We start from the raw sequence: 26,055 nt of genomic DNA, 5'->3' as shown, positions 1-26,055 counted from the left end.
GTGCTTAACTGTTTGGTAATAGACGAAAAAAGCGAAAATTTAGCGTTTTTTGATCTTCATTTGTTTATAACTATGTATATCATCAAAATCGGCTGCAGGAAATATATAGGTTAATAATATAGATGTCTATACTACTCAAAAAGTTTTGTTTCGGCCTGGAGGGGATGTGTCACGAGAAAAATCTTATTTCTCTGGACTATTACAAATTTATTTTGAATGCTGTCATACACGATTTAACATGTTTTGTACATACATGACATCATGGTGTGTGATAATTTATATCACTCTATAATTTTATGATAGAGACATCACTCTACTCAATATAGCATATAAAGTACTATCCAGCGTATTGTACAAAAGAATACTCCTCTACACCGAATTAATAGTGAAAGGATATCAGTAAGACTTCCGAAGTATTAAATGAATAACAGACCAAATCTTTAGTTAGGCAGATTCTTGAAAAAACTCATAAAATTCAGCGTCGACACCCACCTCATGGATTTTCTGCATGCCACTAAGTTAATAGTCATGGTGGAATTCCAAATACCGCTTCATTTTATTCAACTAACTGAACTTACACTCACAGGAGCAACGAGCATGGTCAGTAACCAGAACGATCTTTCAATACCCTTCCATTGCAAAAATGGACTAAGACAGGGTAATGTGCTGTCGTATCTTATTTTCCTTGCTCTAAAAAATTAACACCCAGATTAACACAAATGGCACTGTCTTTAACAAATATGTAGAAATTGTTGGAAATGCAGTGGGCATTAGCATCATAGCTAGGTCCACTAGCCTCTAACCAGTACATTTCGGTCGTTAAGGTCATCTGCACAGAGAATGGGACTAAATAAATGTCCAAAAGACGAAATATATGTGTTGTACTAGGTCAAGTAACCAGATACCTAAAAGAATGATAACTAACTGGAAGGCCTGGACACCTTCATATACCTAGGCTCGCTGTTGACTAAAGATACCAAGGTCAGTGAAGAAATCAAAAAGAAGAATAGTGCTTTCCAATGTATATGTTACCGTTAAAACCCGATTTCAGTTAAAACCCGAATTTACTAGGAAAAACTAGTTTTAACTAAGCGCTTTAGACAATTCTAGTTTTAACTAGTCAAAACTAGATTTGACTGCTACATTCAGTTTTTTTTTTCTCTGATTCTGGCCTTGGTTTAGAACTAGAACCTTTAGCCACGTAATTGTATAACTTATCACTAACTCAGGTGTAATGTGTAGTGTGTGTTGAGTAAGTGTCTTGTTACTTTGCAAAGTCGACGTCATTGTCTTTGCAAAGAGACGCTAATTGTATCCGAACGTCTGCGGTCCCTCCGGTGAGTACCGATTCCACAAGGACAGAAACTATTTTCATTTATTAATTTATAATAAATGAAAAAATTTCTGACCCTGGTGAGATTCGAACTCACTACCATTCGGAATTTTCGATCCAAAGGTTAGGCGCTCTTACCACTGAGCCACAGAGGGGGTAGAGAGTTTTAACTAATCAAAACTACATTTGACTGCTAAATTCAGTTAAAACTATACTAAATTTACAATCAAGATGCAGTAGAAGAAATAAACAAACCAAGACACGTTAATTGCTACTAGGAGCACTCTCAAATCATAATTTACAATGTATTTATATTGTAAATCCCAAATCATGATTTTCAAAGTTTATACATTGTAAATTATGATTCGGAACTTCTCCTAGTAGCATTTAACGTGTCTTGGTTTGTCTATTTCTACTGCATCTTGATTGTAAATTTAGTATAGAAACGGATTTCATTTAGAGTAGTTTATACTAGTTCGAAATAGTTTTTTGTGGAATTACTAGTGAATACTAGTTAAAATTGTTGCGAGAAGAGACAAGTACTACGGCTTCTTCGGGGTAGTGTTAATGACGAAGGCGGCCGGTTGGTAGCAAACTGTTGATTGTTTTGCATCGTTTTTATTGGTTATATTACACCACTGTGTATCATTCACCATGAGTGATAATACCAAAGATCAGATTGAGAGCAGAGATATAAGAAAGTGAAAAAAACGTGTTTTGGAAATGATTTTATAAATGGAAGAGACAGAGAAGAAAGAGAGTCACTGCAATATTGTGACCAAAAGCATATACAATAAATTAATGGTCGAAGTACAAGATGCGGAACTGTCTGCCAAGAAAACACCATTACCTACAAAATCGAAGACTAAAACGATTTAGAATTGTTAAAATTGGCGAAATAAAAAATCTAACTTCTAAAATTGATCCCATCAAATATTATGTACCTGCCGAAGACATTTTTGGCATAATTGAAGCAGCCCACGGTGCTATTGTTTATGGAGATCGGGATAGGTTGAAGACTGAAACCGCCAGGAAATAGGCAAATATAACAATTGATATGATCAACACTTTTGTACCAATGTGTGAAACCTGCCAACAGAAGAAGGGTCTTGTGTCGACACCTATATTGCATTCAGAAATGAATAGTCGCTGTCAGGTAGAATTGATCGATATGCAATCACAAGAGGTTCTGCTCTAGATCGATGGAGAACTACTCTAAATAAAATCCGTTCGGAATTTCTAGTTTTAACTGAATTTAGCAGTCAGATCTAGTTTTGACTAGTTCAAACTAGACTTATCTAAAGCGTATACGCTGTGAGCTCGTACGTAGAGGGGATATTTATAAATTCGCGAGCGCCAGTAGTGGCAAGTCTGTAAACGTTTACCGGAAATTTGACATAAATGTCAAAGTGATTAATTTAAAATTAAAATTAAAAACATTAATTATAAAAAATATTAGTTGGTCAAAGCTGTGGTATATATTTTTACCTTAAATATACTTACGTTTTAAATACTGAATTTACGTTTTTTTAATGTTCCGTAATATGTAATTATAAATTCTTAGCGCCATCTACACGATAATTGTGAAAGTATCCGAAGTAAGAAATTAATATTTCATCAATAGAACGTCAAATTGATTAGCAAAATCTTAAAAAAATCTATTACAATTTAATTACTTTTTAGCGTTGTAAATATTAAGCGATAACAATTAAATAATAAATTTAAAAATTACCGGTGAAGATGAATTAGTAATCCGCCAGGAGCGACACCAACGAAGCTCAGAGCGTATAGTTAAAACTAGTTTTTCCTAGTAAATTCGGGTTTTAACGGTAACATATAGAAGTATGGGGGAACCTGATGTTGAAAAATCCATTAAGGTAGCAGGCCTTAAATGAACAGGGCATGCAATCAGATTAGAGGAATAATGGGCAACAGTCAGAAAAGTTTTTGACCGAAAGAGCCGATTGGACAAACAGCCAGAGATAGACCGAGACATCGGTATCAAGATAACGAAGGACGATTTAAAATTTATTGAAGTTAGACCATGGAGAAAAGTTGCTACAGACAGGGGTCAATGGAGGATTGTTCTGAAACAGGCTTTGGCTTATAACGAGGTGTGATGCCACTGATGATTGCATAGAAAGTAAAACATGTTATACAAATACATTTACCAATCAACTATGTATTAAGTAATTAATATAATATGGTTTCAAAGTCTTGTAGGAAATGTATAATTTAAAAAGTATAAAAGTTTATCTGTGATGAAACGATGACGAGACTGAAAGATTAGGTATTATCTGCCAAACAGTCACATTCCGCAAGTTTTTTGTGTGTTTGTGCATGGTTTGCAGTGTTGCCTATTTTTTAAGAAGTCATTGGCAATCTGAGATAATAACCATTGTTACTGTTTCATCTACATTGATTTAATATTTATTTTGAATTCCTTTGCCGATTAGATTGTCGGGATCTCAAAAAAAGTTCTAAAAATTGTTAGACACGTAAATCAAATTTTAGCGCGATACAGCCATTAGTTTATTTTTGACAGCTCAATAAAGTTAACGTCACATAGTTTTTGAGTTAACAGTGTCCACCGCCTTTGAAAAAAGCAGTTTAGAGAAAAACGCGATTAAGTTTTGGCAACTTTAATTTTCAATTTCTTTTTTTTTGTGTGTCAAATCATAAATTGATGCCCACCGGAATATGTTTTTGAATCGCGGGGTAATTTACAAAGGAAAAGGGAAACAGCTGCAAAATGAGTTAAAAGTAGGGATATTCAACAAGCTGTATTTCTGAAATTTTCAGAGATTATTCCTGTAGTTATGTACTTTCATTTAAAATAATAATAAAAATCGATAATTTCAAACCCTCTTTAAATTTCACATGGACAAATGAAATAAACTTTCATGACTGTGAAGCCGTGTTTTTAGAGATTTATCACTAGTTCTGTAGGTTAAGTAGACAATGTACAAAGGTTTTCTGTCTCTTGAAATTATTAGAATAAAAATATTAACTGTCATTAACTAACTAAATAAACTGTCTTTTTCATGTTTAGTCATACGAAAAACAGGGTTTCCATTCGGGGACGCCTCCCCCGTTCACGGGTGGCATTCACGGTAGTCAAAACGCGGGGTTGGCGCCAGGTGGGACGGGCTACGCTCCACCAGTGTACATACCTACCCTGCCTCCACATCAGCAGCACCTCATGCAGCAGCCTCTTCATCAGGTAAGAAAACATTGATTCAAAAAAATTATATATTTCGAGAGAAGTGGAGCATGTTTTGCTTTTTTACTCTATCGATAACAAATTTTTTCTAAAAAATGCACCTCTTTGCAGGTTTTTGTATTTTGAAAATTATTATAAAAGAGTGAACAAAACACGATTTTAAAATGATTCTAAATAAATTTATATAAACAAAATTATTCACATCCTAGTTAGTATAAGTTTATTTTCATTGTGTTCGTTAGATATATATTATGATAATTGGGGAATAAGAAATCTGATGTATTGTGGGAAATGGAGAAAAACATGTTTTACAATCTAGAGCTAAAAGTGTTAATACTGTATACTGTACCTATGATGAAACGATGACGAGACTGAAAGATTAGGTATGATCTGCTAAACAGTTACAAACTACAAGTTTTTTGTGTTTGTGTACAGTTTACAGTGTTGCCTCTTCTTTAAGATGTCATTGGCAACCTGAGGTAATTTTATACTTTAACATAACAAATACTAATTTTGGAGAAAAGTGGGTTCAGGTTTGGGGAACATGCTGACCAATTGCATTATTACGCACTTGTAATAAAAACTGTGTTACACAGTTGCTGAGCATTGTCCTGCATTAGAATGAAATTGCATCCAATATGTGGGGCAAAAGGTACCACATGTTGTAGAGAGTATTTCTGACATACCTACTTATCTGCTGTTAATGCTCCACCATCAACCACCAGTAACTCTGTTCGTGTTCCCAAATATATTCCGCCCACCTCATAGTTGGACATCCACCAAAAGGTACAGTAGTAATAAAATTAAAGTTGCATTCTTTTTTTCTCTTTTGAGTTGATACAATTTTTCTGAACGTGGATGAAATTTACACAGAAGCTGTTCTCGTTAGTGAAGAGAATTTGACCCCACTGGTTATCATTCCAATTTTGATCTTCTTCTTCTTCTTATTACGCTGTCTCCTTTCGAAGGTTGGCGATCCAAATGGCAATTGTAGTTTTGGAAACTGCCACCCGAAAAAATTCTGCAGATGGGAGGTTAAACCATCTTCTCTGGTCTTTCAGCCACTTGTTCTGGTGTCTTACTACTGATCTTTGGCCCTGTACTTTACCTTCTAATATGATTTGAAGTAGTTCATATCTTTCCCCTCTCAACACATGGCCCAAGTATTGTATTTTTCTGTTTTACAGTCCATTGTCCAACTTTCACAGCCATACACCAAGACACAAAACACATAACATCTAATCATTCGGATTCCTAGTTCCAGACTAAGGGCTGATCTTGTAAAAGATGTTTTCATGTTCATGAGTGTTTTCCTCGCTTGTTCGATTCCTCATAGGTTTTCTTTTTTTTAGTTAAACTGGCTATTGACATTTGCTCCCAAATATTTATGGACGTTACTTGCTCTATTATTTGTCCCTTCGCATATAAATGTATGTTTATTGGTGTCTTTTGGTACGAATATGAAACATTTAAATCAACAACTTGAAATAGAGTGAGATGACTATTGTGATCAGGTTATTTGGAACAAACCATGTCAATTCGACCAAATGTACCTTAAGGTACTAGTACACTTTAGAAGACCAAAAATAATCATTGTTTTCAAGAATTTTTTCTCAGAACCTTTATTAGAAATGAATATAAAACTTTTTACATATGAATATCTAACTCTTAGAGAGTACAAAAAATATATCTTTTTTCATTTATGCACCTACACTAATATTGTAGAGGGCGCAAAAGTCGAGGCCTCGAAAAATGATGGCGGACAGTTAATCTCAGGATTGGGATATCTGAAACAAAAAAATCGTACTGCAATTGAAAAAGGAAGGTTTCTTACGTGACAATTTACCACAATTTGACCAAAAAATAAAAAATAAATATTTTTTAACCATGAACAACTGAAGAAAAACGGGCGATTTTTTCACAAAAATTTTTCAAATTTCCGTAAAACCTTTTTTTGCGGAATTTTTCACTAACGGTGGTAAATTGTCACGTAAGAAACCTACCTTTTTCAAATGCCGTACGATTTTTTTGTTTCAGAGATCCCAATCCTGAGATTAACTGTTCGCCATCGGAACTACTTTTTTCGAGGCCTCGACTTTGACGCCCTCTACAATATTAGTGTAGGTCCACAAATGAAAAAAGATATATTTTTGTATTCTCTAAGAGTTAGATATTAATATGTAAAAAGTTTTATGTTCATTTCTAATAAAGGTTCTGAGAAAAAAAATCTTGAAAAAATGCTTAATTTTGGTCTTCTAAAGTGTACTAGTACCTATAAATGTTGTTAAATATGGTATATCAAATAAAGTGTTTTGAAGTTAAAATGATTTTTTTTTTCCATTTTTTGATAATAATTTTACTACACCTTTTTTTGTTATTTATTTCAAGCCCGCCAAAAAGGCATAACGCTGAATAAGGAATATTAGTTTATTTAAATTTCGATCTAATTCAGTCTTCTCACAAGTCTTCCCGAAAAAAATTAAACAGTTAAAAGTTTTTGACAGAAGAGGGCTGATTGGACAACGAGCAAGATAAAGACCGAGACTTGGGTATTAAGACAACTAGAGGAGAAATGGTTGAATGAAGGATTGTTCTGAAGAAGGCTTTGGCTCATAACCAGTTATGATGCCACTGATGATTAGTTACGAAAGTAAGTTCATCATCAAAAACCATCCATGTGACGCCTCCTCCAATAAAATGTAAAATTATACATAAAATAATATTCCATGTCGTAAAGTTTTGTCTCTGTACAGATTTGATAACAATTTATAAATATAAAGTGAAATTATTAATGAAAATGAAAAAAAAAATCACTTAACACACTATATCTTTCGGCAGCAACATTTTTTTATTTTGATATCCGAATAACTGAACACTGGTCTAATGATTCTTTTTGGATTTTTAACCACTCTATAGTTTTTTTTTTTCAATCCAGAGCTGAAAGTGTTAAAATTATACCTATGATGAAACGATGACGAGACTGAAAGATTAGGTATGATCTGCTAAACAGTTACAAACTACAAGTTTTTTGCGTTTGTATACAGTTTACAGTGTTGCCTCTTCTTTAAGATGTCATTGGCAACCTGAGGTAAATTTATATTTTAACATAACGAAAACTAATTTTGGAAGAAATTGTACCATGACTTCAGGAAAATATATTATAATATATTCATACATATTTTAATGCAAACACGTTATAATAAAAATTAAATAAATAAAATTATTATTTTGTGTATTTATCCAACCATTAACAAAAAAGAACTATTCACTATTTAGGAAAATAGTGAATGCGGAAAATTAGATGTACAGTGGGTGATCATATTATTAGAGCCACCTCAGAAAATTTTACTTTTGTTTAATAATGGTATGTAAGTTTTTTCTTTATACGGTCCACGTTGCCTTTGAAACTTTAGAAATGGATGCTGTTTTTGTTGGAGTGATTAGTGTTGAATAATACAGTTTTTATTTCTGCTATTTTCCTTGGTGAGATGTCTTTGGCTTTTCCCTTGATGTTCTGGTACCACTAGTGTAATGAACGGCAATGTTTACTAAATTGACAAAAAATAGTATAGGACTGTCAGAATATCACTAGAGGGCAGTGGAAATTCTCAAAGTTTATTATAACTCTAAACACCAAGAATACAAAATAATAGGAACACGAGTTGCAAGGTAGGCTGGGCAGCACTGACAAACAATGGCATCTGAGTCACGCATTGCCACACACGCGTCTTGCCACTATTGTCAGACTATTTATTGCACTTTCATAAAGTGTAACAAGACAGTCAAATGGAAACAAACGCATTTGCTTGCGTTCGAACGACCACAGCGGCTAGGCAGCTAAGCCAGCAGTAGCTGTCAGACGTCACCACTGGAAGTCAGTCGCTGAGAGATTTACTAAGCTTTCCCTATCACGGCTGGATACAACCACTCAGCCGATTTCTGCTGACAGCCAGCCGCTATGGTCGTCCGAACGCATCCAATAATATATTATACAGCTCAATTATATACCCCTTCTCTAAAACATTGAATTTTACTAGGCAGCTCTAATAATTTGATCACCCACTGTATATCAGGTTATTAAACTAGTTAAATAACTAATTGTCATTTATGTTTATAAATAACTAATAGTCATTATACAGTGCCTAAAAACCGTTTTAATAACAACAGTTTTATGCTCTTTATTTTATAGATATAGACTTTCATAGGGTTTTCAATACAGTGTTGTTCAACCAGGATGTTCTTCTTCTTCCTGGACCTCGCTTTCCAAGTCTCTTTCCTTACGGGATGACTTCTAGGAGGGCATATTTGGATTCATTTCGCATAATGTATTCAAAGTATTCTAACTTTCGAGATTTGATGGTGGTCAGTGCCTCTCGGTTCTTCTTCATTCTTCTGAGGGTCTCCTCATCCCGATGGACCCGATCAGTCCACGGGATTTTAAGAATTATAGCTCCGATATAGCCACATGCTTCTAATTTTCTGCACATATCTTCGTTCAAGGTCCACGATTCAACGCCATAAAAAGGACAGAGAAGTCGTAGCATTGTAGCGTTCTTACTTGTATACCAAGAGAAAGGTTGTGGCTCTTAAAGAAGCTTACGGTTGAAGGTGGATCTAGCTTTTCCAATGCGCGCTCTTAGCTCTTGGTTGTTAGTCCATTCTTCATTTATTATGGTGCCTAGGTAGTTGTAGTGTATCACTCTTTCTACAGGGGTTTGGTTGATGTAGAGTTAACCTCCTGTTATATTTTTCTTGCTAATGATCATAAGCTTTGTCTTCTTTACGTTTATATTGAGTCTATATTATTGACTGTAATACTGATTTTGTTCATAAGGATTTTCATGGTCGCATATGACAGAAATTAATCATAAAGAGTATTAAACTTTATCTTCGTACATCTGGTTACAACTTTTTAAGGCATTGATCAATTTCATTTTTATAAACGATAAACTAGTGGTCATTAACATACATATTTTTCAACATCGAAAGTTCTTATATAAACACTGTTACCGTTATATTTAAGTGTAAACATAATTGCGGTATACTTATATGACATACATTGTGTATTATTAATTATTAAAGAATATGATTCAGTAATTAGTAAATAAGTCGTGTTTTAGAAAAGTGTGATTTTTCTTATAATGCACTGTGTTTAGTAATGTTTTTAAAATATTTTATAATGAATGTATTCAAGTTACTAATGTTTTGAAAAGGTTCACGAAGTATTTTGCCATATTTCAAGAATAATATATACCAAATACAATATCTAGATCAATGTGTCAAATTATTGAGGTGAGCTATATGTAGAGTACATTATTGAGCTTTATAGCTAATTTATGTATTTTTGTGTCCATTTTTAAATGTTGTGACATGTGTCGTCTGCGTATCTGAGGTTGTTGACATTAATTCCGTTGATTTGAATGGCTGCCTCTTCATCTAAGACTTCTTTGAAGATAAATTTATTTTTTTTTGTATTACAAATGCTGAGAGTAGCCACTCTATTGGTAGGTATATGCTCTGTTTCAAATATTTTATTGAAGAGATTTAGAAGAGAATATGTATGTACCTTTATCGTCAAGTAGTTTGATTATTTTGCTGGAAATTTCATCTGGTCCAGTTGCTTTCCTATTCTTTGCTAGTTTTATAGTCCTTTCCATTTCATCGAAAGTTATGTTTGGCCCAGTTATCTTTTCCATTTGAATTTCTGTCCTTTCGTCTTCAAATAGTTCCTCAATATATTTCCTTCACCTCAACGGTTTTTTTATTCATTGACTAAGAATATTTTCTTGTTTGTCAAGTAGACTACTTGTCGTAAATGGTTTAGTTTTTTTTTGTCCCTTTTTGTACATATTAAATGTCATTCTTTTTCTGTAATTTCATTTTTGTAACAGTCGAAATTATTATTGTAGAACAATTTTTATTCAATCAAATCATGTAGGACAAATGATGTAGGAAATCATCATCAATCAGCCAATCGCGTCCACTGCAGGATATAGGCCTCCCTCAGTTCTTTCCAGTATTCTTTACACTGGGCAGCTTGTAGCCAATTTCCCGCTACTCTTTTTATGTCGTCGGTCCTTTTAGTCGGTGGTCGTCCTCGGCTTCTTTTATAGTTTCTGGGCCTCCGTTCCGTGATTCGTCTTGTCCACCGTCCATCTTGTGTTCTAGCTAAGTGCCCCGCCCAGTTCCACTTAAGCTTCGTAGCTCTTTCGATGACGTCTTGAACTCCTGATCTTTGCCTGATTTGTTGGTTTGTTATGTGGTGTCGACGGCTCACGTTCAGCATTGCAGATCCATGGCTCGCTGTGTAACTCATGAGTTTATTCGCGAATTTTTGCGTCAATGTTAAAGTTTCTCCTCCATAAATTTGTATTAGTCCATGTGGTGAGACCGCTCCCGTCTGGAAAAATTTCTGATTCTGTTTCTTTTTGGATTCTTATTCAAAAATGTCCCCTTTAAACAAATCTGAAGGGTGCCGGGCGGAATTTTTGGGCAGAAATTGTTTAAACAATTTTTTTAAACAAAAAGAGATCATGTTTTTTGGTCTGGAACATATATTTTTAGGTTTTTTGGATCATTCTAAACAAGACAAGCATCTTGTAATTTTTCTGAAAAATTGATAGTTTTCGAGTTATAGCCGAATATGTAATTATAGGCCTATATATAGGAGTTATTTTCGAGGCTTAAAAACTCATATTTAAATTAGTATTTTTGAGTGTGCCAAATACTTAAATTGAAGATTAAACATTCAGCTTCAAGATTCTGAAGAGTGATCGCATCTAACCTTAATTTATACCGTTGCTTTTTAATTGTTAAATATGCGTGTTTATCCGATTATTTTGCCGGTGCAGGGCGCTTTATTTCAAAAATCTCATATTTTCCTCCGAAAAATATTTTTTCTAGATTCTTTGGGATATTCTAAATAAAATAAGTCTCTTAAAATGTTTCTCAAAAGTTAATAGTTTTAAAGTTATAAGCGATTTACAATCCGAAAAATGTCAAAAAAATGATTCCGTGAATAATCTACGACTAATATTGAAGCTGAATGTTTAAACAATTTAACCCTTTGTTTTCTACTGGTCACATACAAATAAATTTTTTGCTACTTTCTCAGTGGTATTTGTCTGAAACCACTCACGTTATATGACGTATTAAGGCTCCTCCTACTATAAAACATATCGAGCACCACCATTTACGTTCTCGTTATATCAGTTTTTTGTTTGAAAAAAATCTCTAGTTTCCTAGTGGTATCATGCCGAAACCGTAGCCAATAAAAAAAAATACGTAAAAAAATTAATATTTTTCACTTTTTTGTCTTTTAGGAACCCAATAGAATAAGATTATTTAATTTTTACCTCAATTTTTGATTGTAAATGTTTTCAGGAAACAAAGGGTTAAGATCTGGCAACCTCAAAAGTACTAATTTAAATATGACTTTTTAAGCCTCGAAAATGCGTATTTTCGCATTTTTCAGATTTTAAATCGTCTTCGAAAACTATAAATTTTTGAGAAAATTTACAAGATATACTTACTACCTTTCTTGTTTAGAATGACCCACAAAACTTAAAAATATATGCTCCAGACCAAAAAACGTGATCTTTTGTATTTATTTAAAAAAATTGTTTAAACAATTTCTGCCCAAAAATTCCGGCCGGCATTCTTCAGATTTGTTTAAAGGGGACATTTTTTAATAGAAATCCACAAAGAAACCGAACCAGAAGTTTTTCCCGATGGGAGCGGTCTCACCACATGGACTATATGGGCGAAACACATCTTTCTCTTGAGACACGTGGGAATTGAACTTTTTAGAACTTCTAAAAAGTTCAATAAATGGAAATAGCAGTGGATGATTTATACAAAAGAGACTATTTAGTATAATTAGTTAGTAACGCAAGAAATATAAAGATATAATGTATATTATTCTTTAAATGTGACAAATACCCTTGAAACCTTTTCACATACGGCAAAACTTGACGGAACAAGTGGCTTTAAATGATATATTATGTCATAACCAATTTGTACTTTTTTATCCTTATATAATATTGACTATTGCATGCATCACTTCTTGTGATATTTAGTTTTTGTTTTGCTTATAGATGGATGTAAGGCACCAGAATCGACGCATGGTAAGTCAGTGTTGGACTCACCATGCTTTATGTAATTTGCTATAATAAAACATGTGGGACTTTGCATGGGGTGCTTTCTAGTGTTGCATTAACATTACTTACATGCTCATGTACTGGCGTGATGTGTCAATTAACCAAACAATTTATACACGAAGTTTATACTATAAACAACTGCGTCAATTGGACAAGAGAAATCAACATGATGGTTTTTGTAGTTCCTCGAATGTGCTCGCTATAATCACGGTGTCGTCAGCGAATCTGAGGTGGTTTAATTTGTTGCCGTTAACATTAATACCATAGGTTGACCAACTTGTAGTTTTAAAGACGTCTTCCAGGTATAGATTAAAAAGTTTTGGTGATATGGAGAACTCATGGGGAGGACTTTGTCCAAAAGTGGATGCAAACAGGCTGAAGAAAAAGAGTTTCCATAATAAATGAAACTTTAACAATTCTTAAATGTAACAAAAAATTTATTTGAATGGAACAGTCAAGAAAAGACCAGTCTGTGACTCAATACCTAAAACTAGATTATCGGAAGTATGTAATGAAGTAGATGCTTACACTACAAGTTTTCCACAAATAATGGAAGGAAAACATCTTTTTGGGAAATTTAGCTTTATTGTTTGTCAAAGTATTCGCCTTTAAGATCAATACATTTTTGCATTCGAACAAACCAAATCATACTACAAAGTATCATATAAAAAGTTAATGAAAAACATAATAACAGAAGCCAAAAAAAATTGTGACGTAAAGCAATGAAGAAAATACAAAGTATATGATAACGAGAGAGGTCCAAAAACAAAATAACATCATATTACAAATAGATGGAGAAAAAACATACTCGTTCAAAAGAACCAAGAAGAAGAAGAGAAAGAAGAACATTAATGAAATCCAAATACATATCGAGAAAAAGCACGGAATCAAAGAATCAACGACCACACACGCAGATACCCTTACAACTCCAGGCCGGAGATGGAAGCAACCGTTCACTTACACAGTTACACGGATTTTGTTTAATTACGAGCGAAGCATCTCTTCACTACAAAGTTCCTTCGGCAGATTGAATTACCAGTTCAGTAGACCAGTTCGTCAGGGAACCTAGAGCAGCTCTAGAGCTTAAGCCGTAAGACGGACTGCTCTTCCTCGGCTCTCTTCTTAAATACCATTTCGGCTGCCCCTCACCTGGCATCCATCGGTAGTGGAGGGAGTCTAGTGGGAGTGCGTTGGAATGCGCGCTCGGTACCTTGCCGGTGATCCGCTGAGAGGCCCATTGTTACAGCTTTAGTGTTGGCTGTCGACTCTCTTCTGGATCGCTATAACTTTTTTTTAAATGTATATAATTATACAGGGTGTAACAAAAATGCAGGTCATACATTAAATCACATATTCTGGGACGAAAAATAGATAGATTTAACCTAACTTACCTTAGTACAAATGTGCACATAAAAAAAGTTACAGCCCTTTGAAGTTACAAAGTGAAAATCGATTTTTTCCATATATCGAAAACTCTTAGAGATTTTTTATTGAAAATAAACAAGTGGCATTCTTCTGGCAGAAAAATCTTTAAAAAAAAATACAGTGAAATTTGTGCACCCCATAACAATATTATTGTGGTACCATTAGTTAACACAATATTTTTAAAACTTTTTTGTCTCTTAGTATTTTTTCGATAATCTAGTTTTTATCGAGATGCGGCTTCTTTTTTAAAATGTTTATATAAAAATTTTATGGGAGTTTTTTTTTCCTTTAAACCCCTCAAATATTTGTATACATTCCAATTAAACTATTATTGTGGTACCATTACTTAAACACAGTGTTTTTAAAACTTTTTTGCCTAAAAATGTAAAGTTTCATGTTATTACCAGGTCTCTATAGTCATACGTAACCATATACAAAAATGTCAAAACATACCTAAAAATGTAATTTTCATGTTATTACCAGGTCTCTATAGTCATACGGAACCATAATATACAAAAATGGGGTGAATTTGACAAACATTTCAAAGTATCTCGATAAAAACTGACTTTACGAAAAAGTACTGACACAAAAAAGTTTTAAAAACATTGTGTTTAACTAATGGTATCACAATATTAATTTAATCGGAACGTACGCAAAAGTTTGGGGAGTTTGAGGGAACAAAACCCCCATAAAATGTTTATATTTTTATGGGGTGCACAAATTTAACTATAATTTTTTTTAAAGATTTTTCGATATATTGGAAAAAATCGATTTTCATTTTGTAACTTCAAAGAGCTGTAACTTTTTTTATGTGCACATTTGTACTAAGGTAAGTTAGGTTCAATCGAACTATTTTTGGTCCTAGAATATGTGGCACAATTTATGGCCTGCATTTTTGTTACACCCTGTATATACTAGCAATTGAGTTAGAAGAGTCCATCTAAACGAAGAGTAATATGAAAATGCTGGTAGAAATCGTATCAATACTTAATTATTCATCTTTATTCATCACTACACATCGTCCATCATGTGTCAGACATTACCTCAGTTAAAAACCTAACTAAAGCACCTAAAATAAGCATGCTACATTTGTCTTCTATGTTAAACAAATGTTCCACTATTTACTAAAAATAACCTTACTTATCATCATCTATCATAATACTTAACCTTTTTTGATATTATGCTAGAAATAATGTATTTAATGTTTTATTGCAAAGATAATATGAATATGTATAATTGTATGCACGGAAGTAGCAGAAATTCTGGTATTCATTAGACCACAGTCTTTGTGTGAATGTTATACTAAAATGTACACTATACATTCGAAGTTCTTGATGTACTACGTTTACTTAAAAAAACTTTTTAGAAACTTTAAAAAAAAAATTTATTCACCAATATTGGTATTTTGGTTAATATTATGTACAAAAACTTCGAATAACAAGCAATTGCTACAGACATTCACCCACTTGTTCCATGTTGTGTTGTTGCTTTGGTGTATCAGTAAATTTGAGCATTTACGGTGATCTAACCTATAAAATGTTTGCGTACTTAATTTGGTAATTAGATTACAGGTTTGGATTGTAAAATATTTTTTAAATAACCCAACTGTAAAAAAACTTACAGAACTAATCAGAACAAAATAAAATTGTGGTAGATACATTGAAAAGTTTAATGAAGATTTTTCATTATGTCGGTTTCATTAACTTAACACATTGAACGCCACGTGAGTTTTAACTCACGCCTTGTTTGGCCCAGGCGCTCAGCGAGGTAAATATAATTCACATTAAGATTCTGAACGTGGAGCCTGAAGGCAAAAACAAAAAATTTTAATGTGGTGGTTAGTGTTAAAGAAAAATATTACGAATGCACAAAATTAACAAATGCTTATACCGCCGTCCTCAAATAAAACGCGGTATGTGCAGCCAACTTAAAACCGAGAAATCGGCTCTCCGATTTCTCTCCGAGAAAAATTTTTTTCTCAGCACATACGGCATATTCCAATTTGTTTATTTTGGTAGTAAATAAAATGATACGGCTTTCAGACATTGCAGAAGTAATAAGGTCACAAGGAAACCACATATAGCAAAAACTCGATTTTCAATTTTTTTTGCAGATACCGCGTTTTAATTGAGGACGGCAGTATAGATAACAAACTTGATAAGACTGGTGATGATACTGTTTGATGTTCTCTGGGAGGTTCTTCGGAATAGTACCACTTGTTTTGTACAATTTCTCTTCTCCATTATTTTCTTCTTTGTACCTCAAAATCGCGCGATCTCGATCTTGGAGATATCAAAGAGATATGGTTGGTTGGGAGGAATAATTTTAGATACCGAATCATAGTTTTCATATATTCAGTAGCAGCGAATGAATTTCTCTCTCTCTCTCAACAGTGAAAGATGGCTGATTGGCTAGATCAGCGTATCCTCTTCTGTTTTATTCCTTTGAAATTTCGTCTTTTTCATTCCTCTCTATTTCTCGCTTTCTCTCTTTGATCTCTCTCCATCTTAGGCAAATTATTTCATGATCTCTTGTTACAGTTCTCCTCCAGCTATTATCAGGTCTTCTTCTTCCGTCTGGTTGGTATTCAAGTGCCTGTCTGGTTAAATTATTTTAGTCTTTCCTTAGTGTCTAAACCATTTCCTTCTTTTAATCGTGACTTTTATATTATCTTGCTTTGCTTTTCTTCATGGTTCTGTGTTTATTAGTATATTTTTAGGATTTTTTTCAACAATTTATAAAATTTTGATATTGGTTGTGCCTTTATTATTTTTTTTCTACATCTTATCAACTACGTCCTTTTGCCATTTATTTCTATTTTCTTGGCTGTTGTTTTTTATTAGTTTCGTCTTTTCTGTATTTATTATTTCGCCCATTACATTGGTTGCTCCTTAGTTTCGTATCTAACTCTGGCTGTAGTCTATTTAATATGATCTTGTACCTTATTTTGGGTGATTTGTAAAGCTCGTCAGTTTTATTGCTCGTCAATTCTCCCATCTACTTAGATCGCCCTTTTTTGGTGTCTTAATGAGTAGAGTACACCCTCGTTCCATTCCTTTAATAGCCCTTTGTTGATCCATGTCTTGTTGAAAGACGTATGATCTTTTCTGGCTCACTTGTTAATTCTGGCTCACTTGTTAACTGCTCTATTTTTTTGTATGTTCTTTCTAGGGCCTTTCCTTCTTGGCTTGCTTCCTTTTGTAATATTTCTTCATTATTTTGTGTCTTCTATTAGTTTTAATTCGTCTCGGGTTATCCATTTTCTGTTTTGTCTTTTTTTCATTTGAATCGTTTCGTTTGCTTCTTCTGTTTGCCTTTCGGTTTTTATCTCCGTCTAATTCTATTTTTATTTTGGCCCTGACTAGCATGTGGTCTAGGTGAGAAAAGTGAGAAATTTGACCTCAGACTTCGGGTTCCTTAGTTGCAACCGAAAGTACTGGTTTAAAGTCACTGAATAGTACAACCGATATATTATTAGACGCGCCTTAGCAAGACGAGAACAAATATATATTTCAGGTTTTTATATCAGTTCCGGATAAAAAGTTTGTACCGAAGGACTTGGACACCAGAAAATTTCCGGTCACCTTGGGTAAAAACTTAGTACTTCGAAGTCCAATTGCTTGTTCAAATATTAACTATCCAAACCTTATCTATTTACCGAATATAAATTTGTAAAATGCAATCACGATCATCATTATATATCTAACATTTAAAACGTCATTAATATGTTTTGGTTCTTTTTTTAGGATTCAGGTACCACTGCGGGTCAACGTTCACAAGCGACAAACCAAGCTAAGACCGGTCCGAAACAACCCTACCAGACATCCTACTGGAACCAACCTTAAGGATATGGGTACACACTATAAAAATGCCTGCTCACTAATCATCCCACCCCCCGCCTCCTCTCACATACAAGAAATCTATAGGTGGTTCAGATTCGTTACTACAGTTATTAGCCGTAAATGTATCTACTTTTAATGAGAAAATGTGAACAGTCCTTAATTATTTATTTTTAGTCTTAAAAGGCTTTTCTTATAATTTGACTCGATGTGACTTTTTATAAAATAAATAGAAGCCTGTATGATACTTCTTAAATATTTTAAACAATTTTTATTATTTTTTGATGACTTTTTTGTATCTAGGGTAATTTAAACAAAGAATGAATTTAGGTTATTAAATTTGGTAAGCGTCGTATCGCAATGTTGTGCAATTTATTTTTGTTTTTGAGGTTTCTGTTATGATACAACTTTGACCAATTAGCAACTTGTTTTTTATTAGTAAGAATGGTCAAGAGGAGTTATTTTTAATTTTAAAGAGAGGTAGGGCTTATAGGATTCAACTGAGCAGACGGAAGTCAATTCGGAGTAATTCTTTTTTATGTTTTGGCAGAATAAGGTGGATTTCTTCAAGTTAACGAATATTCTGCTTATGAAACTCAATGTTTGTCTGTATCGTTATTTTGTTACCTAGTATTAAAAAAAATTGTAAATACATTTAGATCATTTTATACAATAAATGTTGCTTGACGATTGCGTATACAAATAAAATAATAAATAAATAAATATGAATGTTAAGTCAGATGTAAGCTGTATAGGAGAAATTGTTATAAGAATTCGAGAGACAGTCGTATTTGATAAACTTTTTTAAGTTCATGTTTAGTATTTTCGATTGAGTACACATTCATAGTCAAGAGTATCAATCATCACTAAAGGAATTCTTTGGGAAAGTATACAGTACTTTTTTAATCCGGCTCGAAGGACCAAATAAGTGCTGCATACTTTTCCAAACAGGAATTATAACTTTTATATAAGTATTTGAATAGAAAGGTTTCTTAACACAGCTATTAGTATATGTTACACTGCAGTTCAAATAAATGGATGAGATATTTTTACTTTTAGTTATTACTGGAGACATGTCCTGTACATCCGAACGAACATTGTGCTCAATAATCAGATACTGTGGGAATGATAACTACAGCGCATCCTATGCAAAAGAGAAATATTTAGGAGTTAGATATATTTAAAGATGTTCCTTTGGCCTATTCCTGAGACATTTTCAGACCTATTGTGGTCTTCTAGTCCTAGATTACATTCTCTAGCCTGACCCTTTTTAAAAGGTCTAGTAGTATCGAGACTGAACCTTCCATATAGCCATTTGCCAGTGGATTTTCTTCTACTAATGTAAAGAACCTGTCAGACTGACATAGAATGTGCTTTGCTGATTCTTTGCTTCTGTCTTCCAGGTGACAGAATCTGCACGGGTCATCATCTGACAATCCCATCAGTTGACATTTAGGAGTTTAGTTGTAATACCCATAGCTTATTATAGATTGGATCAAACGATAGATTAGTTTGGAAACTAGAGCGGCTTTCGGCCTGACATACTGATACCTTACAGATCTATTGAGCTCCCCTTTGTCACAAAGCTTCTTATCCAACGCTGTTCTTTTAATGAGGTTCAACAACCTTAAAGGAGATTTTTCATATAGATTGGTGCTTCTGTTTTTTTTTATCTTTGATGCTAGATATCGCAGTCTTGTCAGACCTTCACACTGAAATTTGTCACAAATTGACTTCACAGTCAGTTATGAATTTGGCCAAATGTCCCTTGATGTACCCTTTAGCTTTTTTTTGTCTTGGTGCATTTCTCCACAGTTCCAGAGACTTATCACCCATGTATCATTGGCTGCTCTTTTGTATGTATTAGCAGTTCCAAAGTAATTATGTTGTAATTTATCAGCCTTCTCATTGTCCTGTTAGCCTTGATGACGTGGAAACCAAGCTAGTGTCAATCTATTCCGACTCAACCTGGGAGAGGGCATCCAAATAGTCTCACATATCCCTTGAATCAACCTACGTAGAAGTGAGTGCTTTTGGAGCTGCTTGGCTATCAGAGTAGATCACAATCGAGTTGTTCTGCACTTGCCGATCTATTAGTTCCAAAGCATTTGTATAGAGGTGACTTCAGCCTGAAATACAGTGGCAGTTTTTCCCTCAACTTAACTGGATTTACACCTCCTGTGCCTGTATCGGTTTGGAGCAGTTTGTATACCAACTGGAGTTTGTCATTACTGGCGAACTGGTTTCTCAATCCTCTCTATGTGGTGCTATGGTGTTAAAATGTTCGTCAAAGCTATAATCTTCGAATCATTCATTCTACAGAAATGCCCAGAACGGAGTTCGCCTTTAACTCCTGATTTAAACCTGTTTGATAGGCCTGATATGAAGGATGGTGGGTTTAATAACACTTGTGATAGCTCCCGTAACACTCAAGCAAGCACCCACAGTATAACACAACTACTGAGCTAATGTAAACAAGTGTAAACTCTGCAGAATGTAACTCCAGAATGACAAAAAGGGAAATACCAAGCTTTACTAAACTTAAAAATGCGTGTACTTAAAAAACTACACAGAAAACTGTAGTAAAAAATATCACACTGTTATTTATGTATGCGATTAGTTCATTAATAGATCCACCAAAATCGAGATTCTATCCTTTGGGTCCAAAGGTACCACTGAGTCACGAATGGGTGTACTCGAGCATTTAATAGTGTTGTGGAGTCTAGACATACATCTGTTTGCTGTCTGACTTCTCCCATTGAATTTTTCTGTGATATCTTTTTATGTGTTGATTTCATATTTTCTTTATTGTGGAGCATCTAAAATGCTCCACTCTTACGAAGTTATATGGGTCTATTATTACATTTTGCCATATTCTGTCGCTTTACTTAAAAGAATAATATTTTTCAATCAATTTTTGCTATGATTTGTACATCTGTAAGTTATATTTTTATTACTCTTTATTATTTTAGTACTCTTTGTTACTATTTTTATTTAACTAAAGGTAGGTACGTCATTATGCTCATGATATCCATTTCTTTGCAGATGAACAAGTCTGTATTTTTAGGAAGGTAGTTCCACCAGTAAAGATGTAACTGATTTTGGTATCTTTAACCTATTCATACTCGTTGATCCAATTTTTCAATAAGACTCGTATTCTCCATGACTATGAAAAAGTTATGTGATTTCCAGATCCTTGAGACCCATCCACATCATATTTATTTCGTTGGTGCAATGATATATTCGTTCACATGGTTATCTAATTTTTACATATTGATATGAGATTGCAAACTGAATCTTCGTCATCTGTCTAAAGCTAAAACAATAATTGTAGAAGATATAATTCCTAAATATTGAATATTAGCGAAAGTAATAATGAGTTTGTTGATGGCTCTGACATGACTGTACTCGATCTGTCATATTGTCTTAGATTTGTGATAAAAAGAAATTCTATAGTTTGACAATCACTTTGTGAGTTATCTTTATTTGTAGTTTTTATATATAGCACTACAATAATTTGAGTTTTTCAAGCAGAATAAATCTATGACCTATATTTAGATCCTTTGTGGTGCGAACTTTTTTGGTAACTACGAAACGGTGTAGGAAAATTTGTAAATTAAAAAACTTTTGTACTGACCCGACCCCCCCTACGCAAATTGTGAAGTTTTGTCTGTGCATACACATTTAGGGTTAGATCAAGCAAACAGTTGGTAAAAATTGGCTTACCGATTATGCACAGTTGCATGACTGATCTTGTGTCGGCCATATTGTCCCGTCAAAGAACTGTCAGACGGTACGTTAAGGCATCGCGTGTTCCCTTGTACGGGACTTTGTTGGCACGAAATAAGTTTTTAAATACATAGTTAGATTTATTAATTATTAAATTTAAATTATCTGTACCTATTGCTATTTGTATAAAATATTCACTTTTATTATGTAAGCACCTGTATATGTGTAGTTTTGATTTTTGTATTTGCCAATAACCTATTGAGATATGAAGAAAATACACATACATACATTTTCAGTTTGATGTGTATTGTTTATTGTATTTTATATTTCTTTTTTTATTGTAGAAAACGACAATGAAAAGTTAATAAAATCTAATTTATGTACAATTTCGTTTTTTATTCCGTTAAACCCAACGACACAATCAAATCCTGAAATACCAAAGCATCATCATCAATGGTCCTACAACCCTATAAAGGAGCCTCAACCTTCCCAAGTCTCATCCTAAGTATCATCCTCATCTACACCATCCTTCCATCTGAATTTTGGCCTACCATTATTTTTACTTCAAATAAGTTGTGACATAAGTATTCTTCTAGGAGGGTCGTTCTGCTGTGGTCTTGCTAGATATCCTGACCATCTTAGTCTTCCTATTTTTATATAAGGGATAGTATGTCTTTACCACCAAAGATATGTTTATATCTGTGGTATATCTCGTAGTTATACCTCATCCTTTAAACACCATTTTCACAAATTTCACCGAATATTCCTCTCAGGATCCTTCGTTCAAATATAAGCAGCAGTGAAATTACGAACACTCGATACGCATCGTATCCGCCATGTTTTACCGTAGGGAGTGATTACGAAACCTCTTTCCCTACGTTGTCGATGCGAGTCAACTCAAAGGCACTGCTGGATACCGACGACCCTATCGAGTTGCCAACTCGAACTATCTATCTCTGATCTCCTATAACACTTTCTCTCTTGCCGGTCAAAGTATACAAATTAAGAAAAGTGAATACATAACGACAGAACCTACTTACTTCATACTTTGATTTCTTCAATTTAAAAATAATGTAAATCGTTGATCAAACGATATTCGCAGTGAGGTGTTATTACACTCATTACAGGGTCAATCCAATCCAAATGGTCCAAAGGTGGTTGCTTGACTATTTTCAATATTTTTTATTTCTCTACCTTTTAAACTTCAGTCTATAGAGAGTACAAAATTGCATTCATTTGATTTTTAAAAAATTTAGTTTGCCGATGACGGCCATTTTTGTTAAAGCGTGTTGATAATTTTCACGGAAAACATGGCTTCGCTGTTTAGCCAATATTTTTACTGAGGTTTGCCCTAGAACAATAAATCAAAAACCAAACTTTTTAGAAAAGTATGCTCTAAAAAATTTCCTGTGGCATTATTTAATTTTAAACTACCCGTAAGGCCTTAAATGAACCTCAAAGTTGGAAAAGGTAAACTGATAAAATTCCATTTCAGCATTTTTTTAACAGCATAATGCAAGCCGATAATGGTTTGTAATTTTTTTCTGGAAAAGATATACGTACATACTTTAAGACGATCGGTAGGTTTTTTCGGCTGCAATGCTATTCAAATGGGGATTCATTTTTTTCGAATCCTGAGAAAACTAATAAGTATTTTTAAAAAATTTAAACGCAGAATGAAAGATTGCGTTATTAGCGAGGGCCGAAAGTCCCTGAGAACTTCTATAATGTTTATTTGAATAAGTTACAGGGGTGAAAAACTAAGAGAAAATTTAGTATTATTTTTAATTTCAAATATCTCATTCAAAATAAACGTTTTATTTATTCTAAGGGACTTTCGGCCCTCGCTAATAATTTAGTCTTTCATTCTGCGTTTAGATTTTTCAAAAATATTTATTGGTTTTTTCAGGATTCGAAAAAAATGAACACAATGTCCGTGGTAATTTTCAAAATCTATCTTTGTCATACAACGCACTCAGTCGAATAGAATATTGTCAGTCAGACACTGACAATCGGTGACAATTTTAAATAATTATTTGACATGAATCGGGAATATTTTGAGTTGTTAATTAAATAATATTGATATATATTTGATAAATAATTGATTTAAAAGGTGAACTTTATAATGTATTATTTATGGAAGATAGAAGCCAGTGGCGGCTCGTGGCCTTGGAGACAGGGTCGGCAAGGTTTTTTTGTCTCCTCATATAGGTATACCATCAAAATAAAAGGCTTAATTCATCATAGGAGATTTTGTTGTTGTTTTTTTTTTTTTTTTTTATTTGATGTACTTGACATTCTCTCTTGTTTCATGATGTTTCGACAATACGTGTTGATTCTTTTGAGACAAGGTAAATCCCGTTTTTTTTAGGTAGAAATTGGTGGTAATAAGAAAATTGATAAACAGTTTGTTGTAATGAATTGCAGTACTTACTACATAGAATTATACATACATATTGTGCAACTTATCCCACTTTCTGAAAATATTTGGACCAGCATAATTTTTAAGTACCTAACTTGTAATAATAAATATCTTGGAAATTCTTTGGCGAACGTAACTTTTAAATTGTAAATCGTCAAAGAGGTCAAAAATTTGCAAATCTTCAAAATTCGAAAAACGAGTATCTATTTGCATATAATAGTAGGTATCCAAAATTTCAAGATATACTTACTCGTATTTCGAGATATGTATCATGTCGTCTTTTTTGGGGTGGTTCGGAAATATCAAGCGAATCCAAAACGTCACTGCGTATATATTGGAAACTACTATCATTACGAAAATCTCTGAGATCTTGCACCAGCTTTCGTATTATATTTTTAGAATAAATAATGTCAGTTGACTGATTTTGAACAATAAGGAATATCTTGGGCAAACTCTGTCTTAAAAATATTTAAAAAAACATTGAAAGAGTCATGAGTATTTAATAAAGTTCTCAAACCGATTGCTTCACGGATCAAGGTATCGCCACTTTCAAAATCATCGCCTTCGATAATAAATTCAAAAACTTCCAAAAGCTGTTCACGAAAATCTGCTACAGATACTAAAACTATAAGAGATAATCTGCTTAGATAAAACTAACCGAGATTTAAAATTTCATCGCGTCTGACAAACTGTTCGCTTTTTTTTTTCGAAACAAATTTGTTCTAAAGCAGTAATCCGTTTAGGTGAGCTAAACTGGCAAGAAAAGACGATATTCTTTATTTTTTTACACGTATCATGTAAAACTAAATTCATTATATGCGCATAATAGTGAGTAAATAAAGCTTGTGATGCAATAGTTTTAACTTTTGCCTGGAGACTATTCAATTCACCACTCATCACAACAACGCCGTCATAAGATTGTCCCAGTTTGCCCTACCAATTTATTTTTGGTATCAAAAAATTTGAATCTGTTCTTTAAAACACCAAAAATATATTCTGCCTTATTGCTTTTACTCACATCTCTAAAACCTAAAAACCTCTCATAAATATTACCACAATTGATTACCATAATTGATAATTGTGAATGACATGATAATCAGAAGTTTCATCTACTTTCAGTGAAAAGCAATGGTTTTATAAATCTCAGATTCAACAACGTTATTCAAAATTTAACTATTTGATTATATGTATTAGTTCATTCTGTATTACGAATACACCTCGAATCAGAAAGTAAATAGGTATTTCTAAAACAATTTTATTAATTCTCTATAATTACTTTGATTTTTAACAAATGCTTCGATCCATCATGTCCACTAAATGATAATTCCTGACAACTTAAAAAAATTACAATATCAATTAAACGACGTAAAACGGCGTGATTATTTTTGACAATTTCTACCGATGCATGCTTCCAAATGAAACACCGACCGGCAGACCGAAATGTGCCGTACTTGCCACTTAACCTGCCATGCCGTATCTGCTATTGCCCACGGAGAGAAGTAATGTTCGCTTGCTCATCGACTTGTTATGTCGTTGAGTTTTACGTGTAAATTGTCAAGCTACGGATGTTAGGGACGGCTAGCCGAAAAGTCAGATAAATGGCTCGGATCATTCATTTTTTGAGAAGTCTGTTATGCGCAGGGATCACTTAACGCTCGGATTGATCAAATTCTTTTAAAAACCATGAATAAAATTTAGTCTGTATTATCTGATAGATTTTTTTTATTTCACAGATACAAATATTTAAAAAATCTATATCTATAAATGTGTGGGTCGGCACTGGCGACCCTGACCGGCCGCCACTGATAGAAGCAGAGAATACATCAAGATATATTCTGTGATCCAAGTATTTTGTTATTAAAGATGTTCAAAATTGAAGGGCCACGGGAAAGAACGATCAGAGTCACATTTTGCTCATTCTGTTC

At 33.5% G+C, this 26,055-nt stretch overlaps 1 protein-coding gene across 7 annotated transcripts in view; it reads left to right on the top strand.

Annotated features, from left to right (window-relative positions):
- The window catches only part of LOC114327393 (protein lingerer), a 116,726-nt gene extending 94,632 nt beyond the window's left edge, over positions 1-22,094 (top strand). For 5 of the 7 annotated variants that reach the window (XM_028275997.2, XM_028275992.2, XM_028275995.2 and 2 more), the window contains exons 13-15: positions 4,386-4,556; positions 12,653-12,682; positions 17,887-22,094. In XM_028275997.2, coding sequence (XP_028131798.2) covers positions 4,386-4,556; positions 12,653-12,682; positions 17,887-17,985 — 300 coding nt within the window. In that variant the 3' untranslated portion in view covers positions 17,986-22,094. The remainder of the gene's footprint in view (positions 1-4,385; positions 4,557-12,652; positions 12,683-17,886) is intronic. The other 2 variants (XM_028275996.2, XM_050649901.1) reach the window with 1 other exon arrangement.
- Positions 22,095-26,055: the final 3,961 nt, after the last annotated feature.

The sequence above is a fragment of the Diabrotica virgifera genome, chromosome 4 (genome assembly GCF_917563875.1).
Source record: "Diabrotica virgifera virgifera chromosome 4, PGI_DIABVI_V3a".
Lineage (NCBI taxonomy): Eukaryota > Metazoa > Arthropoda > Insecta > Coleoptera > Chrysomelidae > Diabrotica > Diabrotica virgifera.
The sequence above is the reverse complement of the archived record's forward strand: the minus strand, read 5'-3'. Positions and strand labels throughout refer to the sequence as shown.